This window comes from Mustela nivalis (assembly GCF_964662115.1).
Source record: "Mustela nivalis genome assembly, chromosome: 1".
In the NCBI taxonomy this organism is placed as follows: domain Eukaryota; kingdom Metazoa; phylum Chordata; class Mammalia; order Carnivora; family Mustelidae; genus Mustela; species Mustela nivalis.
The window spans coordinates 144,753,129-144,773,452 of NC_139020.1; the positions used below are offsets into that span (position 1 = coordinate 144,753,129).

Genomic DNA, 20,324 nt, shown 5'->3' on the forward strand with positions numbered 1-20,324 from the left:
AGGACTGGAGTCCCAACACACATTTTTTTAACACCACCACTTCGCTCCCAAGTTCCCCAGTGGGTACGTCCTCTCAGAGCAGATCTGCCTGCGTCCCATGAACACCACAGAGAGCACAACCCTCAGCAGGCAGGGAATCAGTGCCTATGTCCACACTGGAAGGAAAAGTGATTCAGACATGACAGCAGGACCTAAGCAACACACACAGGATACTCTCTTGAAGTGAGGGGTTCTGGGGAACAGGGGATGTTCACCACAGGGACTTTAGGACCTCCTCTGCATAACATCACTAAATGAGAAGATGTTGTTTTCTTCACTCTCAGAGACAGACACAATGAGGAGACAGAAATTTATCCCAAATGAAAGAACAGGACAAGGCACAGCCAGAGATCTAAGCAAAATAGTACAAGTAACTTGCCTGATAGAGAATTTAAAGCAGTGATCCTAAGGATACTTACTGGACTTGAGAAGAGTGGAAGATGTGAGGGAGATGCTTAATGCAGTGATAAGGAATAACGGAGCAGAGATGAAGGGCTCAAGAAATGAAATGAGAAACATGCCTAATGGAATGAGCAGTGGGATGGAAGAAACAGAGGAAGGAATTAGTGACCTGGAAGATGGAGAAATGGAAAGTGTTCAAGCTGAACAAAAGAGAGAGAAAAGAATTATGCAAAATGAGAATAGACTGAAGGAACTCAGGGACTCCATCAAATGTAGTAATATTTGTATTATAGGAGTCTCAGAAGAAGAGAAGAGGGGGCAGAAAATTTATTTGAAGAAATAATAGCTAAAAACTTCGTTATCTGGGGAAGGAAACATGTCCAGCTCCAGGAAGCACTGAAAACTCCATTGAAATCAACAAAAGCAGGGGCCCGTGGGTGGCGGTCAGTTAAGTGTCTGACCCTTGGTTTTGGCTCAGGTTATGATCTCAGGGTCATGAGATCAAGCCCTGCATCTCTTTCTGTACTCAGTGTGCAATCTGCTTGAGATTCTCTCTCTCTTTTCCCTGTGCCCCTCCCCCCGTCTGCTTGCTCTCCTCTCTCTAAAATAAATAAATCTTTTTTTAAAAAAAATCAACAAAAGCAGGGGTGCCTGGGTGGCTTAGTGGGTGAAAGCCTCTGCCTTCAGCTCAGGTCACAATCTTAGGGTCCTGGGATTGAGGCCCGAATAGGGCTCTCTGCTTGGTGGGGAGCCTGCTTCCCCCTCCCTCTCTGCTTGCCTCTCTGTCTACTTGTGATCTCTCTCTCTGTCAAAAAAAAAAAAAAAAAAAAAAACCTTTAAAAAATCAACAAAAGCAGACCCACACCAAAACATTGCAATTAAAATTGCAAAATAAAGTGGTAAAAAGAAATCTTAAAAGCAGCAAGGTAAAAGAACTTGGGCACCTGGGTGGCTCAGTTGGTTAAGCAACTGCCTTCAGCTCAGGTCATGATCCTAAAGTCCTGGGATTGAATCCTGCATCAGGCTCCCAGCTATGTGGGGAGTCTGCTTCTCCCTCTGACCTCCTCCTGTCTCATGTTCTCTCTCACTATCTCAAATAAATAAAATCTTTAAAAAAAGAAGAAGAAGGAGAAGAGGAAGAAGAGGAAGAAGAAGAAGAAGAAGAGGAAGAGGAAGAGGAAGAAGAAGAGGAAGAAGAAGAAAAGATGACGCTTAAAGGGGAAAACCCATAAGGCTAACAGAAAACTCTTCAACAGAAACTTGGCAAGCCAGAAGGGAGTAGCATGATATATTCAAAGTGCTGAATGGGAAAAATCTGAGGCCAAGAATACTCTATCAAGCAAGGCTGTCATTAGGAATAGAAGGAGAGAGAAACAGTTTCCCAGACAGATAAAACTAAAACTAAAGGAGTTTATGATCACTAAACCAGCTCTGCAAGAAATTTTAAAGGGGACCCTTTGAGTAGAAAAGAGAGACCAAAGGTGAGCGTGTAAGGTAGGAAACAGAAATGCTGGAAAAATGAGTATTTCTGTAAAAAAAAAAAAAATCAGTCGAGCAACTCAAGAAAAGAAAGGATATAAAATACAACATATTCCTAAAACAGGAAGAAGAGGAGAAAAGAATGTATTCAAACTTAAAACAACTATCAACCGAATATAGATTACTATATGCAGAAGAGGCTATATATAAACCTAATGATAACCATATATCAAAAACTACTAATAAATATGCAAAATAAATCTAAATATATCACTAAGGAAAATCAGCAAAAATATGAAAGAGAAAGACAATAAAGGATCAGAGAAAATCATATATAACCACAAAACTAGTAATAAAATGGTAATAAATACAAAACTATAATTTAAATGTAAATGGACTAAATGCTCCAGTCAAAAGTCATAGGGTATCAGAATGGATTAAAAAAAAACCCATCTATATGCTGCCTCCAAAAGACTCATTTTATTTATTTATTTATTTATTTATTTAAAAGATTTTATTTATTTATTTGATAGTAGATGGAGAGGGAGGCACAGAGAGAGAGGGAAGCAGGCTCCCTGCTGAGCAGAGAGCCCGATGCGGGACTCGATCCCAGGACCCTGAGATCATGACCTGAGCCGAAGGCAGTGGCTTAACCCACTGAGCCACCCAGGCGCCCCCAAAAGACTCATTTTATACTTAAATACACCTGCATATTGAAAGGGGATGGAGAAGCATATATCCTGCAAATGGTTGTCAAAAGAAAGCTGGAGTAACAGTACTTAATATCAGACAAAGTAGACTTTAAAACAAGAGTGTAACAAGAGACAAAGAAGGATACTATATATCTTAAAGGGGATGATCCAACAAGAAGATATAACTATTGTAATTACTTATGCACCCAAATATATAATAAAACAGTTAATAACAATCACAAAGGAACTAATTAGTAATGATACAGTAATAGTAGGGGACACACCACTTACATCAGTGGACAGATCATCTAAACAGAAAAGCAACAAGGAAACAATGGCTTTGAATGACACACTGGAACAGATGGATTTAACAGGTATATTGAGAACATTTCCATCCTAAAACAGCAAAATACACGTTCTTTTCAAGTACACATGGAACATTCTCCAGAATAGATCACATATTATTAGCCCACAGAACAGGCCTCAACAAATAGAATAAGATTGAAGTCATAACCATGTATCTTTTCTGACCACAACCTTATGAAACTGGGAATCAACCACAAGAAAAAATATGGAAAGACCAAAAATACATGGAGGTTAAATAACATGCTACTAAATAATGAATGGTCCACCAGGAAATCAAATAAGAAATAAAAATATAAATGGAAACAAATGAAAATGAGAACATAAAGGTTTAAGACCTTTGGGATGCAGCAAAGAGTCCTAAGAGGGAGGTAAATAGCAATACAGGCCTATCCAATGAAGCAAGAAAAGTCTCTAATATAAACAACCTAAATTTAACACCTAAAGGAGCTAGAAAAAGAAAAAGCAACAAATCCTAAAAAGAGCAGAACAAAGGAAATATAAAGATTAGAGCAGATATAAATGATACAGAAACCAAAATGATAGATCAATGAAACCAGAAGCTATTTCTTTGAGGGGGGAAAAATAAAATCGATAAACCTCTAACCAGACTTATCAAGAAAAAAGAAAGGACACAAAATCTTAAATGAGGGAGGAAAAATAACAGCCACAGCAGCACAGAAATGCAAACAATTTGGAGAGAATATTATGAAAAACTACAGGCCAACAACCTGGAAGAAATGGATAAATTCCTAGAAACCAATAAACTATCAAAACTGAAATAGGAATAAGGAGAAAACGTGAACAGACCCATAACCAGCAAAGAAAGAAATGGTAATCAAAAAAGTCCAAACCAAAGTTAGGACAAGATGGCTTCATTTATTTTTTTAATTATTATTACTTTTTAAAAAATTTATTTTAAAATTTTACTTTTTTCTTTGAGAGGGACCATACAAGCAGGGGGATCAGCAGAGGGAGACAGAGAAGTAGACTCCCTGCTCAGCGGGAAGCTTGATACAGGACTCAATCCCAGGACCCTAGGGTTATGACCTGAGCTGAAGGCAGACACTTAACTGCCTGAGACACCCAGGCACCCCTGAGATGGCTTCATTTTAAAGACGAGTTGATACAGAGGCACCTGAGTGGCTCATTTAAAGCCTCTGCCTTCAGCTTGGGTCATGATCCCAGGGTCCTGGGATCGAGCCCCACATCGGGCCCTCTGCTCAGTGGGGAGCCTACTTTCCCTCTCTCTCTGCCTGGCTCTCGACCTACTTGTGCTCTCTATCAAATTAATTAATTAATTAATTAATTATTTTAAAAAGACAAGTACATACATAGTCTTCTAACCTATTCCAAAAAAATACAAGAGGAAAGAAAATTTCCAGATTCATTCTATGAGGCTGGTACTACCCTGATACCAAAACTAAACAAAGATACCACTAAAGAAGAGAACTACAGGCCAGAAAACCTGATGAACACAAACCAAAAATTCCCAACAAAGTACTAGCAAACCAAATACAACAGTACATTAAACAAATTATTCATATGATCAGGTGGGATTTATTCCTGGGTTGCAAGGGTGGTTCAGTTTTTGCAAATCAATCAATGTGATCATACCAATAAGAGAACTCACCACTGTTGTTCAACATAGTATTAGAAGTCCTAGCCACAGCAGACAACAAAAAGAATAAAAGGAATCCAAATTGGTAAAGAAGAAGTAAAACTTTGATAATTTGCAGATGACATGATACTGTCTATAGAAAACCTGAAAAAGGCTCAGTTAGTTGGGCGGCTGCCTTCAGCTTAGGTCATTGGTCCCAGAGTCCTGGGAACAAGTCCCGAATCCCGGCTCCTAGCTCTGCAGGGAGTCTGCTTCTCCCTCTGACCTTCCCCCCATCATGCTCTCTCTCACTGTCAATCTCTCAAATAAATAGATAAAATCTTAAAAGAAACAAACTGAAAAACTTCACCAAAAAACTGCTAGAACTGGTAAATAATCTCAGTAAAGTTGGAGAATACAGTATCAGTGTACAGAAATCTGTTGCATTTCTATACATGAATAATGAAATAGTAGAGAAACGAAGAAAGCAATCCCGTTTGTAGTTGCACTAAAAATAAGATACCTAGGAGTAAACCTAACCAGAGAGGTGAAAAACCTATATTCTGAAAACTATTATGACACCGGTGAAAGAAATTGAAGATGACACAAAGAAATGGAAAAGCGTTCTATGCTCAGAGATTAGATGAGCAAATACTGTTAAAATGCCTATACTACCTAAAGCAATCTACATGTTTAATGGGGTCTCTATCAAAACACCAACAGCATTTTTCACAGAACTAGAACAAACAGTCCTAAAATTTGTACGGAACCACAGAAGATTCTTAACAGTTGAAACAATCTTTAAAAAGAAAGGCAAAGCTGGAGGCATCACAATTCCAGACTTCCCAGTTATATTACAGAGCAGTAATAATCAAAACAGTATGGTATTAATACAAAAGTAGGCACATAGATCAGTGCCATAGAATAGAAAATCCCAAAATAAGCCCACCATTACATGGCCAAGTAATCTTGAACAAAGCAGGGGGGAAGTCTCTTCAGCAAAAAGCTCTGAAAATTAGAGAGCAACCTGCAAAAGAATGAAGCTGGACCACCTTCTTACATCATATACAGAAATCCATTCAGGTGAGTTAAAGACCTAAATGTGAGACCTAAAACCATAAAAATCCTAGAAGAGAGCACAGACAGTAATTTCTTCCTAGATTTGTCTCCTGAGGTAGGGAAAACAAAAGGAAAAAATAAACTATTGGGACTACATCAAAATAAAAACCTTCTGCACAGCAAAGGGAATAGTCAGCTAAACAAAAAGGCAGCCTACAGAATGGGAAAAGATATTTGCAAATGACATATCCAGTAAAGGGCTAGTATCCAAAATACATAAAGAACTTACGGGACTCAACATCCAAAACCCAAATAATCCAATGAGAAAATGGGCAGAAGACTTGAACAGACATGTCTCCAAAGAAGACATCCAGATGGCCAACAGACCCATGAAAAAATGCCCAATATCACTTATCAGGGAAATGCAAATAAAAACTTCAATGAGATACCACCTCACACCTGTCAGGATGGCTAAAATCAACAACACAAGAAACAACTGGTGTTGGCAAGGATGTGGAGAAAGGGGAAACGTCTTGCATTGTTGGTGGGAATGAAAACCAGTTCAGCCACTGTGGAAAAGTATGGAGGTTTCTCAAAAAATTAAAAATACAGGGTGCCTGGGTGGCTCAGTCAAACGCCTGGCTTTTTTTTCCGGCTGAGGTTACAGATTCAGGGTTGTAAGAGTGAGCCCCGCATTTGGCTCCATGCTGAGCTGGTGGGATCTGCTTGAGATTCTTCCCCCTCTACTCCTCCCCCTCCTCTCTAAAATAAATTTTAAAAAAGAAGTTAAAAATAGAACTACCCTATAATCCAACAATCACACGCCTGGATATTTACCCCCGAAATACAAGAACACTAATTCAAAGGTATACATGCACCCCTATGTTTATGGCAGCATTATTTATAATAGGCCAGATAGGGAAGCAACCCAAGTGTCCATTGATTGATGAATGGACAAAGATGCGGTGCATATGTATAGTGGAATATTACTCAGCCATAAAAAAGAACGAACTCTTGACATTTGCAGCAACATGGATGGAGGGAGCTAGAAAGTATAATGCTAAGTGAAGTAAGAGGAGGACAAGACCATATCATTTCACTCATCTGGAATTTAAGAAAAAAAAGCAAAGAGAAAAAATAAGAGAGAAATCAAGAATCAAGACTCTTGAATTACAGAGGACAAACTGATGGTTACCAAAGAAGAGGTGTGGGGTGAGGGGATAGGTAAATAGGTGCTAGAGATTAAGGAGAGTACTTGCAATGAGCACGGGGTGATGTATAGAAGTGTTGAATCACTATATTGTACACATGAAACTAAATATAAAACTATGTTAACTAACTGGAATTAAAACTTCTTAAAAAATTAAAAACAAAAATCCACAGCATATCTTTTTTTTTTTTTTTTAAAGATTTTATTTATTTATTTATTTGACAGAGATTACAAGTAGGCAGAGAGGCAGACACAGAGAGAGAGAGGAGGAAGCAGGCTCCCTGCCAAGCAGAGAGCCCAATGCGGGACTCAATCCCAGGACCCTGAGATCATGACCCGAGCCGAAGGCAGCGGCTCAACCCACTGAGCCACCCAGGCGCCCTCCACAGCAAATCTTAAGGTATCCACTAAGATACCTTAACCTAAAACTATTTAAAAAGTTAAAAACAAAAACCCACAGCAAATCTTAAAGTGTCTACTAAGAAACTCGAGATTCAGGGAGCTAATAGTGATTTACCCAAGATTCTATAGCTAGCTATTGGTGGAGTCAAGATTTGGATCAGGACTGACTTCAAGCTCTTGATCTCTAGGTACCATATACTAGTGTCCTTTTTAGTTGGTTCCTAACTCAATGTTGACTTGGGTTCATTCCTGTGGAGATAAAGGAACAAGGGCTTACCCAGTTTCAGGTCCCACCTCTGGAGCTCCTCAGCATGGAAGGAGGCTCATTTTGTTCACATAGAGATCATAGGGATTTCAGAAAATCACAGACCAGCAGAGCAGAAAGGAACCTCTGATATCACCCCAGACCATCCATTGCTTAACAGATGAAGAATGAGTTACTTCACAAGATCACACAGCCAGGGGTGCCTGGGTGGCTCAGTGGTTAAGCCTCTGCCTTTGGCTCAGGTCATGATCTCAGGGTCCTGGGATTGACCCCCGCATAGGGCTCTTGCTCAGCGGGGAGCCTGCTTCCCTTTCTGTCTCTCCGCCTCCCTCTCTGCCTACTTGTGATCTCTCTCTGTCAGATAAATAAACAAAATCTTAAAAAAAAAAAAAAAAATCACAGAGGCAGAAGGGAATGGTCTTGGGTCTGCTCTCCACCTAACCCTTACTGAAGACATTGTGAACTTTGCTGGCTGATCTCATTTGTTCAGCAAATTGTTTAGCAGATTGGAGCCATTTATATAAAATCAGGAGATTAGTCACTTTGAAACAGATATAGTCTGACACAGTACAAAATAGCCAAGAATAGGTCTGTTGTGTAAACATCCTTCAGCCTTGGGGCACCTGGGTGGTTCAGTGGTTTAAGCCTCTGCCACAGTTTGAAGTAGACAAGGATAGGTCTGTTGTGCAAATATCCTCCAGCCTTGGGGCACCTGGGTGGTTCAGTGGGTTAAGCCTCTTTGGCTCAGGTCATGATCTCAGGGTCCTGGGATGGAGTCCGGCAGGCAGCAGCAGCATCATAGGGCTCTCTGCTCCGCAGGGAGCCTGCTTCCCCCTCTCTCTGCCTGCTGCTCTGCCTGCTTGTGATCTGTCAAATAAATAAAATCTTAAAAAAAAAAAAAACCCTTAAGCCTCAATTAAATGGCCAGCCCCTCTTATCATAAAGAAGCATTAAATTTCTTAACTCATTTTCTGTGCCAACATTTTGAACAGTAAGAAGTAAGGGAAAATGTGATCTGTTCTTGTCACAGGAATTGTTCTATAAAAAAGAGGAAAACACATCAAATTTCCACATCCATTCCCCATACTGAAAACATAGTGTTCCTACATAATTGCAAAAGCATCCTTTAAAAAAAAAAAAAAGTAATTGTAATTCCCATCTCTCTTCCCAAAAGGAATCCCTGTTAGCAGTTTCTAAGTATTCTTCCAGGGGGGGAGAAATTGTATGTATACCTGCCTATATATAGGTTTTATTCTCTCACAGTTAATTCTTTTAGCCACCTGTGATTCTAATGTAGCCTGTGAAATTACATAATCACTTTTGTTAAAAAAAAAATTAACTAGTTGTTCCAACTCAGTTTTATTTTGCCAATAATAAATTGGCAATCAGTCTTGGCAGTCGGTTGGAAATGGCTGGTTGCCCTAATCATTCTGTAGGGCTGAGATCCCATCTCTAATCCTTGATTGAAACCTGTGTCTACCCATAGAATCTGCTAGAATTTTTATGTACCTGTAAGCCATGTTCATTGTCGGGAAACATTTAGTGGGGCATATTAGGCTCTTTTGTTTTGTAAAGACAGACAAATGCACAGAAATTATTTCTCTTTCCCTCTGGCTTCTGTTTATCCAGTGAGTCCTGACTTCTCTGTAGATTGGCGACGTCTGTTGGCAACAGGTCACTCTTGGCAACAGTGACCTGAATTAAATTAAGTAAAATATTGAAAGGAAACTAAAACCCAAAGGTGATATTTTCTAAATTGTTTTATAGAACCTGAACTTAACCAGGAGGAAATAACATAAATAATGTTATAAAACAGCTGGCTTGCCCTCTTAAAAAATGCCAATGTCATGAAAGACAGCGAAAGGTTAAGGAGTGTCCCAGATTAAAGAAGACTCCAGAGACATGCCTGCCAAATGCTGTAGGATCCTGGGTTGGGGGAGGGAAGGTTGCCATGAAAGACAGCATTGTACTAATAGGAAAGATTAGAATGTGAATTGTATATTAGATAATTGTACCAACATTATATTTCCTGCATTCGATAATGGCGCTGTGGTTAATCCAGATCTCCTTCCTTGATGACATTAGCAACCAACTCATTCTTAATTATGGTAGGTTCAGGAGTTTCCACCCACTGGAGTCTTTTGTGGAGGGAGAAGAAAAAACAGCCTTGTTTTTCAGACACTTGTAAAAACTCTAACTGGCATGGTGAACTGTGGTGCCCCCTTGCGGTGAGAGTTCCCTTCATTCTTGGGACTGACTTCAAGAACTGGAGACTTTTCACTGTCACCCACAAATACTTTTCAAAGCCTGTTACATATCCAGCATCTGCTAAGTGTCAAGGATACATAAGCTCCCCGTGGAGCTTCCGAGCACACAAACAAGTATGGAATCACACACACACACAATGGAAGGTTCGAAAGTGTCATATTACATAGGTTGATTATCTCTAAAACTTGGCATGAAACAGAAGGGACAGTCCCTGTTTGGTTCATATTGGGTGTGGGGCAGCCTTTCCCCGTGGCTGTTGGGCATTACCCGTTCTAGACCAGATGGTCTGGGTCCCTGCTTCCCTCCTCACTACTTGTGATTGGTAATAATACAGTGAGTGCTTTCCTTGCTGTGACTTAAAATAATCATTTTTTTTAAAGTACAAATGAGAAAAAGTGAGATTGCAGCAATCAAGCCCACCTCTCTCAGGGACACTGTTTAATTTGCAGCCGCAGAGGACCTGGGAGACCGAGCCCACCTGTCTCGGTGGCAGATGGAGCGTGCCCATCTTTCTGCCTATGTTGCCTGTCCGCTCACAGCAGCAGCTCGAGCCTAGCTGCAGACAGCTGGATTAGTGACCTCAGCCAGGGGCTTGTCTGTGGAGGTCCGGATCGTCCTTTGTGTTGGAGGCACTGAGCACTGACCCGTGGTGAGGGATGGAGGAGAAGGACAGTAATGATGTCATGATGTGGAGGCTGGGGGCTGAATTACCCAACCCCGGTGATGAAACAGGGTTGCACAGAGTCACCCACATGGCCTGGTGGACTGTTTGAAAAAGGAAGAGGACAGTTGGCTCAAACGGACACAGTTCTAATGTTTGGAGAACTCTACTAAATAAGCGGTGCTTATAGAATAGGAGTACTATTACAAGCAGTGCTTGTAGAATAGGAAATGTGTTTCTAAGGATTGGATGTAGAGATTTGAAACATTTTATTATGGACAGTTTCTTTAAAGAAAGCAAAAGGAGAGGTGGAACAGGGTCGTGAGCCCCAGATATCCGTCATCCATCCCGCTCTCCCCGGGATTATTTTCACATTATATTACTTACGGATGGAATCGTAGTGGTGGACAGTTATCTTTGTCATCTTCACTGGAAGAATGCAGCTGTGTGAGTTTATTTGGGTTTTGCTGGTTTCTCTTGCTACCTCTCTGCCCCACCCCCAGGAGGAAGCATAGCATAGACAGAACATGGGCTCCGGAACCCAGTGGAAAGCACTCACTGTATTATTACCAATCATAAGCACCTGGGTTAGAATTGGGCTCTGCCTCCTATGAGTGGGTTGATCCTGGGCACATCGGTAAACCTCTCTGGGGCCCCCTAGGTCTGCAAATGGTGAACCTCAGTCATGAGCATGTGTCAGCTCTCCCCATCATTATTCTGTGGGACTTCTGTGCACTCTAATAGGCTCTTTCACACCTGCTTCTTATTTAACCCCACAACAGTCCTGAGGGTGCTATAGTATTTCACTCCTGAGGAAGCTGAACCGGCAGTAGGTGAAATCAATTTGCAAGCTTATCCTCGGGAGTCAGCTGGGGAGCACGAAAAGCCACTGATGCGGGTTCCACCACGGGAGACTGATTTAATCGGCCAGGGATGATCCCCAGGTGATTGTAATGCACAGAGACACATGTGGGAACAAGCTTGGGAACCTGGAGGCAGGCAGAGCCCCAGTACCGTAGCCCTCAGTGAGCCTTCTGCCATTTCTGTGTGGCCACTTGACTTGGGAGACTAGATGTGGCTGGGAAGGTTAATCCTCTGCTTTCCAGAGCCGAGCCCCACCCTTGCACCCTCGTGGATCAGAGTGTTTCACACCAGGCTTTATGTGTAAAGTTTTATTTGTGTTTTAGTTTTAATCCCAAATCCCTAAACAAAACAAAATGAGACAAAGGAAAAACTCCAGAGCCTCCATCCCATTCCAGGTGCCGCCCCAGGGGACAGAAGGTAGCAGTACTCTTTGAATGCATTTTCTTCCGTCTAGTCCTTCGGTCCATGAACGTAGCTATTGATGTTTGTGTCAGTTCTCTATTGCCATAGTGATGCTAAGTATGGATCACAGAAGTGCAGTGCACACGAAGTAGGCACAGCTAACACCTGTGGTCCTCTGGGGACAGGATGCTCTCAGCCAGGGCTGCTGGGCTGGGTGGCTCCGTCCTTGTGTGTCTCATCTTCCTGCCTGGCCCAAAGGGGGAGCCGGGGAGTGTTCGGGACACATTGAAGGCAGAGGTAGAAGGACACCAGCCCTACTTCTGCATGAGTGGGCTGGGAAAATCCCCGCGTCATGTCTGCTCCTGTTCTGTTGACCAAAGCACATGACCGAGTCCAAGGTTAAGGGGTAGGGAAATATGCCCCATTTGCTTTAAAGTCCAAGCACTTCATGGGGTCGAGCCTAACATGAGTGGAAGGGAATGCGCTCTTTCCCAGGGGAAAGGACAGGGGGTGGTTTTGAACGGGAATCTATTACAGATGTAAACCATGGACGTTGCCTTCATGAATGTTGATGGTAGCAGAAAGTTGGCAACAGTTTTAGGTGTTAAACATAGAAAAGATACTTAGGTAGAACAGAACACACATACACAGTGAAACACAAAGCAGATATTTAAAATGATGTAGCAAATGTCACTGAACATTACTTGTGCCGCAAAATGGGGAAAAGCAGATTATGAAATGTTAGTTCCCAGTTCTGAGAAGAACTATGTATATTCATATTTGAGTAGGTTAAAGATGCGTGCCAAATTGCTAATGATCATCTGTGGTAGAATTACGGAATATTTTTGTTTTCTATTTCTACTCCTGAATTTTCTGCATTTTCTGTGATGAATATACATTACTTATGGTAATACGGAAAACACTTGAAACTGTAAGAGTAGGCATACTTACTCCCTTTTTTCCTAACCTGTCAACAGGCAGCAAAATAATGGAGAACGGCCTTCTCTTCAAAGAACTTCTGCAGACTCCAAATTTTCGAATTACTGTGGTAGACGACGCAGACACTGTCGAACTCTGTGGTGCTCTTAAGGTAAAGTCGGCCTTGTTATTTCTGCTCAAGGAGAGGAGCTAATCAGCCGCGGTGCATTATCAAATCTAATCCTGAAAAGTGGGCTCTGTGTTCTGTGTGCCTACTTGAGGGAAGAATAGTGAATTGAGAGCCTTGTTTATCACTTCCTGTTTTACCCCTGCCTGTCCTGGGTGGTTGGACTTCCTCTTCCACTCCACTTGGCTTTCATTTGTAAATTGGGGGTGTGTGTGTGTGGAGTGTGGTGTTTTGTCTTTTGGAAAATTGGCAGCATTAATATTTAAAAAGCTCGGAGAGTACCTTGATTGTAGAGTTTTCAGGGGAGTGAAGCATTGTTGGGTGTTTTTCCCCCCTGTGAATTCATACATTTCTCTTACACACTGTCTTTGAGTGGGGAAGGGACTTACCTCTCTCTGAATTACACTACTCCTTCAGTTCGATGGCTTGATTGGTTCTTTCTAAAGGGAAAGTAGTCTGCTGACAAAGGCTGCACTAAGGATAGTTTTATCTTTGTCCACAAAGGGAAATGGGCCAATGAAAGAAGCAGCTTCTTGAGGCCAGCGACTTGGGAGGTTAGAGGGAAGCGTTTCCACGTGGGCTCCTGACCTGTTCCAGTCGGCCTGTGGAAGTCTTGGTGGTGGGGCCCTCTCTGATGCTGGGAAACAGCCAGTGGGAGCTGGGCTGCACTTCTGATCCTTTTCCCAGTGGAATCAGCTGCCTTCTCAAAAAAAAAAAAAAAAAAAGCCTCAGTGTGAATGAATGCCCTGCTTTGAGGCACTTTCGAGTCTTGTCTTTTGTAGGAAAGCTGCTTTTCAGGAATTTGAGCACCTCAGGAAGGAAGTCGGGCAATCTGGCTTGGGTTTAGTCTTTGTCAGGTAAAAATTGCGGAGATAGAAAGTATGCTGAGAAGACGGGAATCCAACGAATGCCTTCCTGCTCTTTCTTTCGATTGTACATACGTCCTTTTTTTCTCGTCAGAGTTTAAAACCACTTCGTGGAATTCCTATCTCATGTTTGTGTGGTCACGTGTGCCTGTACAACGAGGATTTTATGAAGGAGAGTCAGTGAAAGGCTCAGGCTCCCTTGGGGGCAGCACACGGCCCTGTTTCTGAAAGTTTGTGGGGGGCATTTTTCACGTTCTGGGCAGGCTGCATACACAGTTAGGACACTGGCTTTGGCTGCTTTGTGTGGTTTTTCTTTTCTTTCTTTCTTTTTTTTTTTTTTTAGGTTGAGATTTTCATGTGTTTTTAATAGTCCTTCATTAAGCTAATAACCACCTGACAGCAGGGGCATCATGAATGCCTAATTGCTCAGCACCAGCCTGTGTTGGTCCAAAACAGTGGTTAAGTGACTGGATATTTCTGGTGGTGGATGGGGAAGCTTGTGAGATCCTGCCCACAACAAAGGGGGCTTGGGGGACAAGAGAGATTCTAGATGGAGAGTTCTGGAAAAGCTCCAGCTAATGGGACCTTATGATGGTTTTGTGTCTGAACGTAGATTGGCTTTTCATTTTTGTTGGCAGGAGACCTTTAAGTGGATCCTGCTACCAGAGCAGAGCCTGGTTCATGGGGGGCGTGGTAGGGGGGGCAGAGACAGATGGGGGTTGAGGACCATTTATCATCCTTCCTCTGGCTACCCTTTGAAACAGGATCAGTTACCATCATGCCTGCCGGCTTGCATCAGAGCTGGGATTTTTGAAAACTGAGAAACTAGCATTTTTGGCAGTAACTGAGTCTAACCATTCCGTCATACAGAGAGGGAAACAGAGATCCAGAGAGATTAAATCACCGAATGTAGCAAATACTGGCACAGTTGGAGTGTGAAGGCGGGTTCCGAGAATCTTAGTTTGGTGTTCTTTGGTTCCTGTGTACAGCCCAACTATTTTGGTTTATGTCCAGTTGAATAAAATGAAGTCCTCGCTTGTCAGAGGCTGCCAACCAAGGACGAATGGACGTCTCTTTTATTACATAATAGTTTGTTATTTTTTTCTGATTATAAAATTAGTGCACATTCATTGTGTTTCACACAACAGAAGGATGCAAAGAAAGTTAAAGTCACCAAGACTCCGTACATCTTAAGATCACCACTGGTTTTGTTTTTTTTTTTTCCTATACCATTGCAGTCTTTTTAGCGAGTATAGGTATGTATATGGCCCCTTTTTAAAAATAGAAAACTGGATCTTAACTATTCAAATAGTTTGACATGTTTTACTCTTTCGCCTTAAATTAACAGTCTTTGGTAATCTCCATTCTAGGAATCAAAGAAATATACACTCTCTTTTTGGTGCTCAAAACCATGAGGGCATTTGAGTTACCAAAAAAAAAAAAAGCAAACAGCTCACTACAAGGATAAAACCAAAAAGAAAATGTAAAAACTTTATGCAAAATCATTTTGCTGTAGTGCGTTTTACTGCCTTCAGAATCTCCTTTACCTCTGACCTCTGTTAATCTCCAGTAAGGGAATATCTTTTTTAAATACAACTTTATTTAATCCTAAATGACATACATTAAACTGCATCCATTTAAAGTGCTTAGTAGAGTGGGGTTTCTTGTTTTGTTCCAAAAATTTCATTTATCTGTTTGTCAGATAGAGAGAATACAAGCAGGGAAGTGGCAGGCAGAGGGAGAAGCAGGCCTCCCCACTGAGCAAGGAGGCAGATGCTAGACTTAATCCCAGAATCCCAGGACCCTGGGATCATGACCTGAGCTGAAGGCAGATGCCCAACCAACTGAGCCACCCAGGTGTCCCCTAATATAGTGGGGTTTAACAGCTGTGTGCATATACCCTGAAAATCACCTCCATAATACAAAACAATTCCATCATCCTTAAGGGATTCCATATGTCCCTTTTCAGTTCCTATCCCAGCCAGGCAGCCACTGATCTGCCTTTGTACACTGGAGTTGGCATTTTCTAGAACTTTCATAATGGAGTTGTCCAGTGTATACTCTTCTGCGTGTGGCTTCTTTCATTGAGGGTGCATTTTTGTTTGTTTTAATGTAAATTTTAAGTGGCAGTCCTCAGAGCAAAGCACAAAAATCATAAGTGTACAGCTCAACTTGTGTTAAAATTTTTTTTTTAAGATTTTATTTATTTATTTGACAGACAGAGATCACAAGTAGGCAGAGAGGCAGGCAGAGAGAGAGGAAGGGAAGCAGGCTCCCCGCTGAGCAGAGAGCCCAATTCGGGCCTCGATCCCAGGACCCTGAGATCATGACCTGAGCCGAAGGCAGCGGCTTAACCCACTGAGCCACCCAGGTGCCCTGTGTTAAAATTTTTAACAGATGCTTTATCGGGATTAGGTTTCATTAACAGTGACCCAAAATAATAGTGGCTGAACACAGTAGAACTTAATTTCTTTCTTATAGAAAAGTCCTGAATCCAAGTGATAGCTCCATTCCACAGAATCTCAGGGACCCAGTCTTTCCTGCTCACAAGGGTAGGTGCTTATCCTCATGTTTCAAAATGGCGATGAGAGTTGTAGTCATCACGTCTGCCTTCCAGTCAGTAGGGTGGAAAAAAAGAAAGGATAAAGGGCACGTGATAAAGGAAGATAAAAAAGAAAAGAAAAGAAAAAAGATAAAGGGCATGTCCTTTAAGGCAGGTTCTGGGGAGTCACAACGTAATGATCGCTTCATCTCAGTGGGCAGTACTTAATCCTGTAACGGTACCTAGCTGCAAGAGATGTTGGGAAATGGTTTTTTGTTTTTTTCTCTCTTGGTTAGCCATACACTTGCGTGAAAGTCAGGGACTGTCTGACTCAAGAGGAGGAGAGTAGATTAGGGGATAACAGCCACAGGACATTCCCTGGCAGGGATGTTCAGTAGTGAGGTTAAGCACCCCTGATACTGGGCATCTAAGTTTCTCCCAGTGCTTTGGCTGAGATAAATCCCATGGTGAAGCACAGCCTCAGGCCTAGAGTCTAGCCAGGGCCACACTGCTGGATCCCACTAGGCATATGTGGCCAATTACATTTATATCCAAATTAATTAAAACTTTAAAAAAAATCAAGAGTTCCGTTTTGGAGCCACAGTCCCCCCATTTCAAAGACTCGGGTCGCCACATGAGTCTTTGGGGAGTCTCCGTGGCTACCGACTCTGTTGGATGAACAGACAGAAAACATTTACATCATTGCAGAAACTTCTGTTGGACATCACTGCTGTAGGGTGCCCAGCCTGGTGAGCTCAGTGTGGGCTTGAACATCAGCCTGATCTGTAAGCTCTGACAGTGCCTGGCCCGGGGTCAGCCTACACTCTACAGTCAGAGTTCTCCCTTAGGCCCACAGCCCTGGGAGCTGGCCTTGGGTAGAATCAGATGGTGTGCTGCCTGTACAGGCAGTAGGGACTAATGCCTGGGTTTCACTGGAGCCCTTCCTCCCACGTGGTGAGAGTGTTTGCCTAAGGCGCAGGTAGCCTGGGCCCTGCACCGGGAGGCTTCTCGACTTCTGCGTTCTTTCTGGAAGCTAGGAGTGGAAGGAGTGGCGTCCTATCCAACCCGCCCGGGTTCAGAAATGCAAGGACAGACTTTAAGAATTGCAAAGACGGCACTTGAAGGCGAATGATTGCCTTTGAGTATTGCCATAACCCAGGAAATGGGGAAGGGCTTAAGCATGTCTGTCTTCTGAAAATCATGGTATTTTTAGCTCCAGAATAGTTTAAAGCAGATTTAAATGCACAGTGGATAATGATAACTTTCACAGCTGAGCGATCTCAGAGGACATCTGCTCGGATGCTATTCAAACACGATCTGACTGGCTCAGTGTGTTTATTTTTCTTTTGACAGTGATAAGTGGTAGAGGGAGAGAGAGAGGGTTTCAAGATCCATCATAAGGCGATTAAACTGGATCGGTGCCCAGGGTCCCCTTGGAAGGCAGGCATTTATCCTGCAGTGGCTTCCTGCTCCTCTCTAACACCCCCGCCCCCACCGTGGGGAGGTCAGCCATCTAGGGGAAACTGAGGTAGTCCTCATCTGTGTGCCCTTTGGTGAGGGGGTCACAGAAGGGCCAGAAGAGCTGCTGTGGTCCCAGGCCTTGGGCACCCTCATCTGTCTTTGCTCTGAGAGCAGTAACATGAAAGGTCAGAAGCATTAGTCTGCAGCTCAGGGCTCGTCCACACAGCTGCTGCTTGGATGCTTCCAGTGACTGAGAGCTCACTCCTTCACCTCCAAGTCCTTTGGTTGGGTGAGGTCAGCTCTTCCTGTTAGGAAGTTCTTACCTCAAATATGAGGTGGCCCCTCTGTGCCTTTCATTCACTGACCTAGAGTACCACCCTGTGATGACCTTCCCCTCTGCCCGCCCCCCCCTGAACTCTGGAGCCAGGCAGCCTGGTGCTAAAGGTCCCACTGTGTGACCTTGGACCAGCTACTTAACCCTGTGTGTGGGAGTTTCCTCCCCTCTCACTGTGCCTGCCTTGTAAGAATGTTGTGAAGATTAAACCAGTTAATAATACTGGAAGCACTTAGAACGGTTCAAGAAGGTCAACTGTCATTTTTATTATCCCCCTCCCCCACCAATCGGTTCTTCTCCTAACCCTACCTTTTATACCTCCCAAACCCACATGCAGGCCAGAGAGGCACTCCCCTTTGACATCTGATTGCAGAGGGTTCAGGAAGGTCTCCGACCCTGTGGCGTCTGGGAGTGGCTGGGCCAAGTTTGCTGTACCATGGAAGGGGCAAGGCGCGGGGAACAGAGTGGGCCCAGGGATCTAGGTCCTGAGACGGCGTCACTAACCAGCGAGGTGTTCTCAGTAAGCCACGGAACCTTTGTGAGCGGGCCGGGAGGCAAGGGACACACGAGCCAGGGCTGTCAGGAGAATCTAGAGGAGACCATGTGCATGGTGGGCGCTCCATAGGCATTCGTAAATAATCCCTCTCTCCTCCTCTGTGTCTAGGAGCCCCTTATTGGAAGGAAGTCGTCGTATCTCTCATTTCAGTCCGTAGACTCGCACTGAGGTTGGTTGGTCAAGTAACCTCCAGAATTGGTTACGTTGTGGTGAAGGGGGCACAGGATGGTCCAGGAGACAGCAGAGAGCCATTTCAACAGTCTCACCCTTTGGATCCTAGGCCTTGGCATGTTGCCATGGTAACTTCAGTTTAGCCATTCAGCAGGCTCATCCAACAATTGGCCTCATGGCCTCTGTGCTAAGTACCCCCGTGCCCAGGTATCTCTTTGTTGCCTCGGAGTTGTCCCACTTACCAGCTGTGAGCAGGCCCACAGCTGCACCAGCTTTCCTGGAGGAATGTCACCACTTGAAGGGCCTTGAAAGAGTCTGTCCAAGCCCTGAATTTTATCCCCAAGGCACAGAATGATCAAAGAGGTGGAGTCATTCTCCCAAGGTCACACAGCAGTGAGATGAAGTGAGAACCAGAGGCTGGAGGCCATCTGGGTTACCGAGCTTGTGCTTCTAGTGTCTCCCCTGGTTTCCTTAGTCTGGCTTTTCTGCCAGGAGGGGTGTCTGGGTCTGTTTGGAGCCAGCCCTTGGGTGTTCCTGCCATCTCCCCTCATCTTTGCATTGTGCTCTGCCTGGAAGGTTAGGGGATTGTTTCATCCCTCCACATCTTGGCTCCTTTCCTGCTGCCTCTCCCGTTCCCTCTCTTCATGGGAGGCTGCTGGAGCCTAAGAGTGTGCCAACCCGGGAGCTGCCTGCTTCCTGTGTCACTGAGCATGCACAGCAGGTACTTGGAGAGGGAAAGACGGATGCTGTCGGTGGCTGATGAAACCCACAGTGTCCATTGCTTGTGTGGGCAGGAAGGAGCTGGGAGGCTTTTGCAGGTACAGACAGAAGTTAGTACCATAGGAAAACATAGGCCAGATGGGCTGTCTCGGGTTCCGAATGCAAAAGACCCAGTTCCTCGTCAGCTCTTCCCACAGCTGTGGGAAGTGGGGTCTCCCTGGAGTCCAGCCTTTGTAGGGGGGAGAGAGTGATCCACCTGAAAGCTGCTTTGTTGGTCTGTTAGAACAGCTCATAACCTCACTAGGAGACCCTCTAGAGCACAGAAGAAGGAATTCATCTAAAATCTGCATGTGCTTATGCCAGCTTTCTGATCATTTTTTAAAGAATTTAAAAAATAATAATAATAATTTAAAAAATTAAAAAAAAAAAAGAATTTTTTTTATTCTTCCCTTTCCATGTCAATAGCCACTAGAAGACTAGCCAGCATCCAGAGTAAGCCCTGGGATTATTCCCGAGGAAGAGAACAAGATAGATTGTGGGCCCCTCCACCGCTCTCCCCTGTTCTAGCCCTCTTCATTCTGCCCTCAAAACTTGGAAGAAAGGGTGCTGTTTTATTGGTGTATTGGAAGTAGACAAAAGCTTCAGCAGGGCTCAGTGGTTTGGCGTTGTTTTTTTTTTTCTTTTTCATCTGCAATGGCTTTGTGTCTTTGGTCTCCTGGCGAGTGATAGCTGTGCTCAGATGGCCACTCTGTTTCTCGGGGTGAGCCTGGCCACATCAATACTGGGTTTGATGTATTTTATTAGAAATGGCATATCAACCAGAAAAGACATTTTTTCTCCCCGGTTTGTTCTGCTTCTAACCT

General features: G+C 43.4%; 1 protein-coding gene and 1 long non-coding RNA gene across 2 annotated transcripts in view; one reads left to right on the plus strand and one right to left on the minus strand.

Moving 5' to 3' along the window:
• Positions 1-20,324, plus strand: part of GPD1L (glycerol-3-phosphate dehydrogenase 1 like) — a 62,208-nt gene that overhangs the window by 30,043 nt on the left and 11,841 nt on the right. Inside the window, exon 5 of the mRNA XM_082724240.1 lies at positions 12,684-12,796. Coding sequence (XP_082580366.1) covers positions 12,684-12,796 — 113 coding nt within the window. The remainder of the gene's footprint in view (positions 1-12,683; positions 12,797-20,324) is intronic.
• LOC309861425 lies at positions 7,158-12,863 on the minus strand. Its single transcript, XR_014309938.1, has 2 exons — positions 12,658-12,863; positions 7,158-12,073 (listed from the first exon to the last, which is right to left on the minus strand). It is a non-coding gene; the product is annotated as an uncharacterized lncRNA (long non-coding RNA).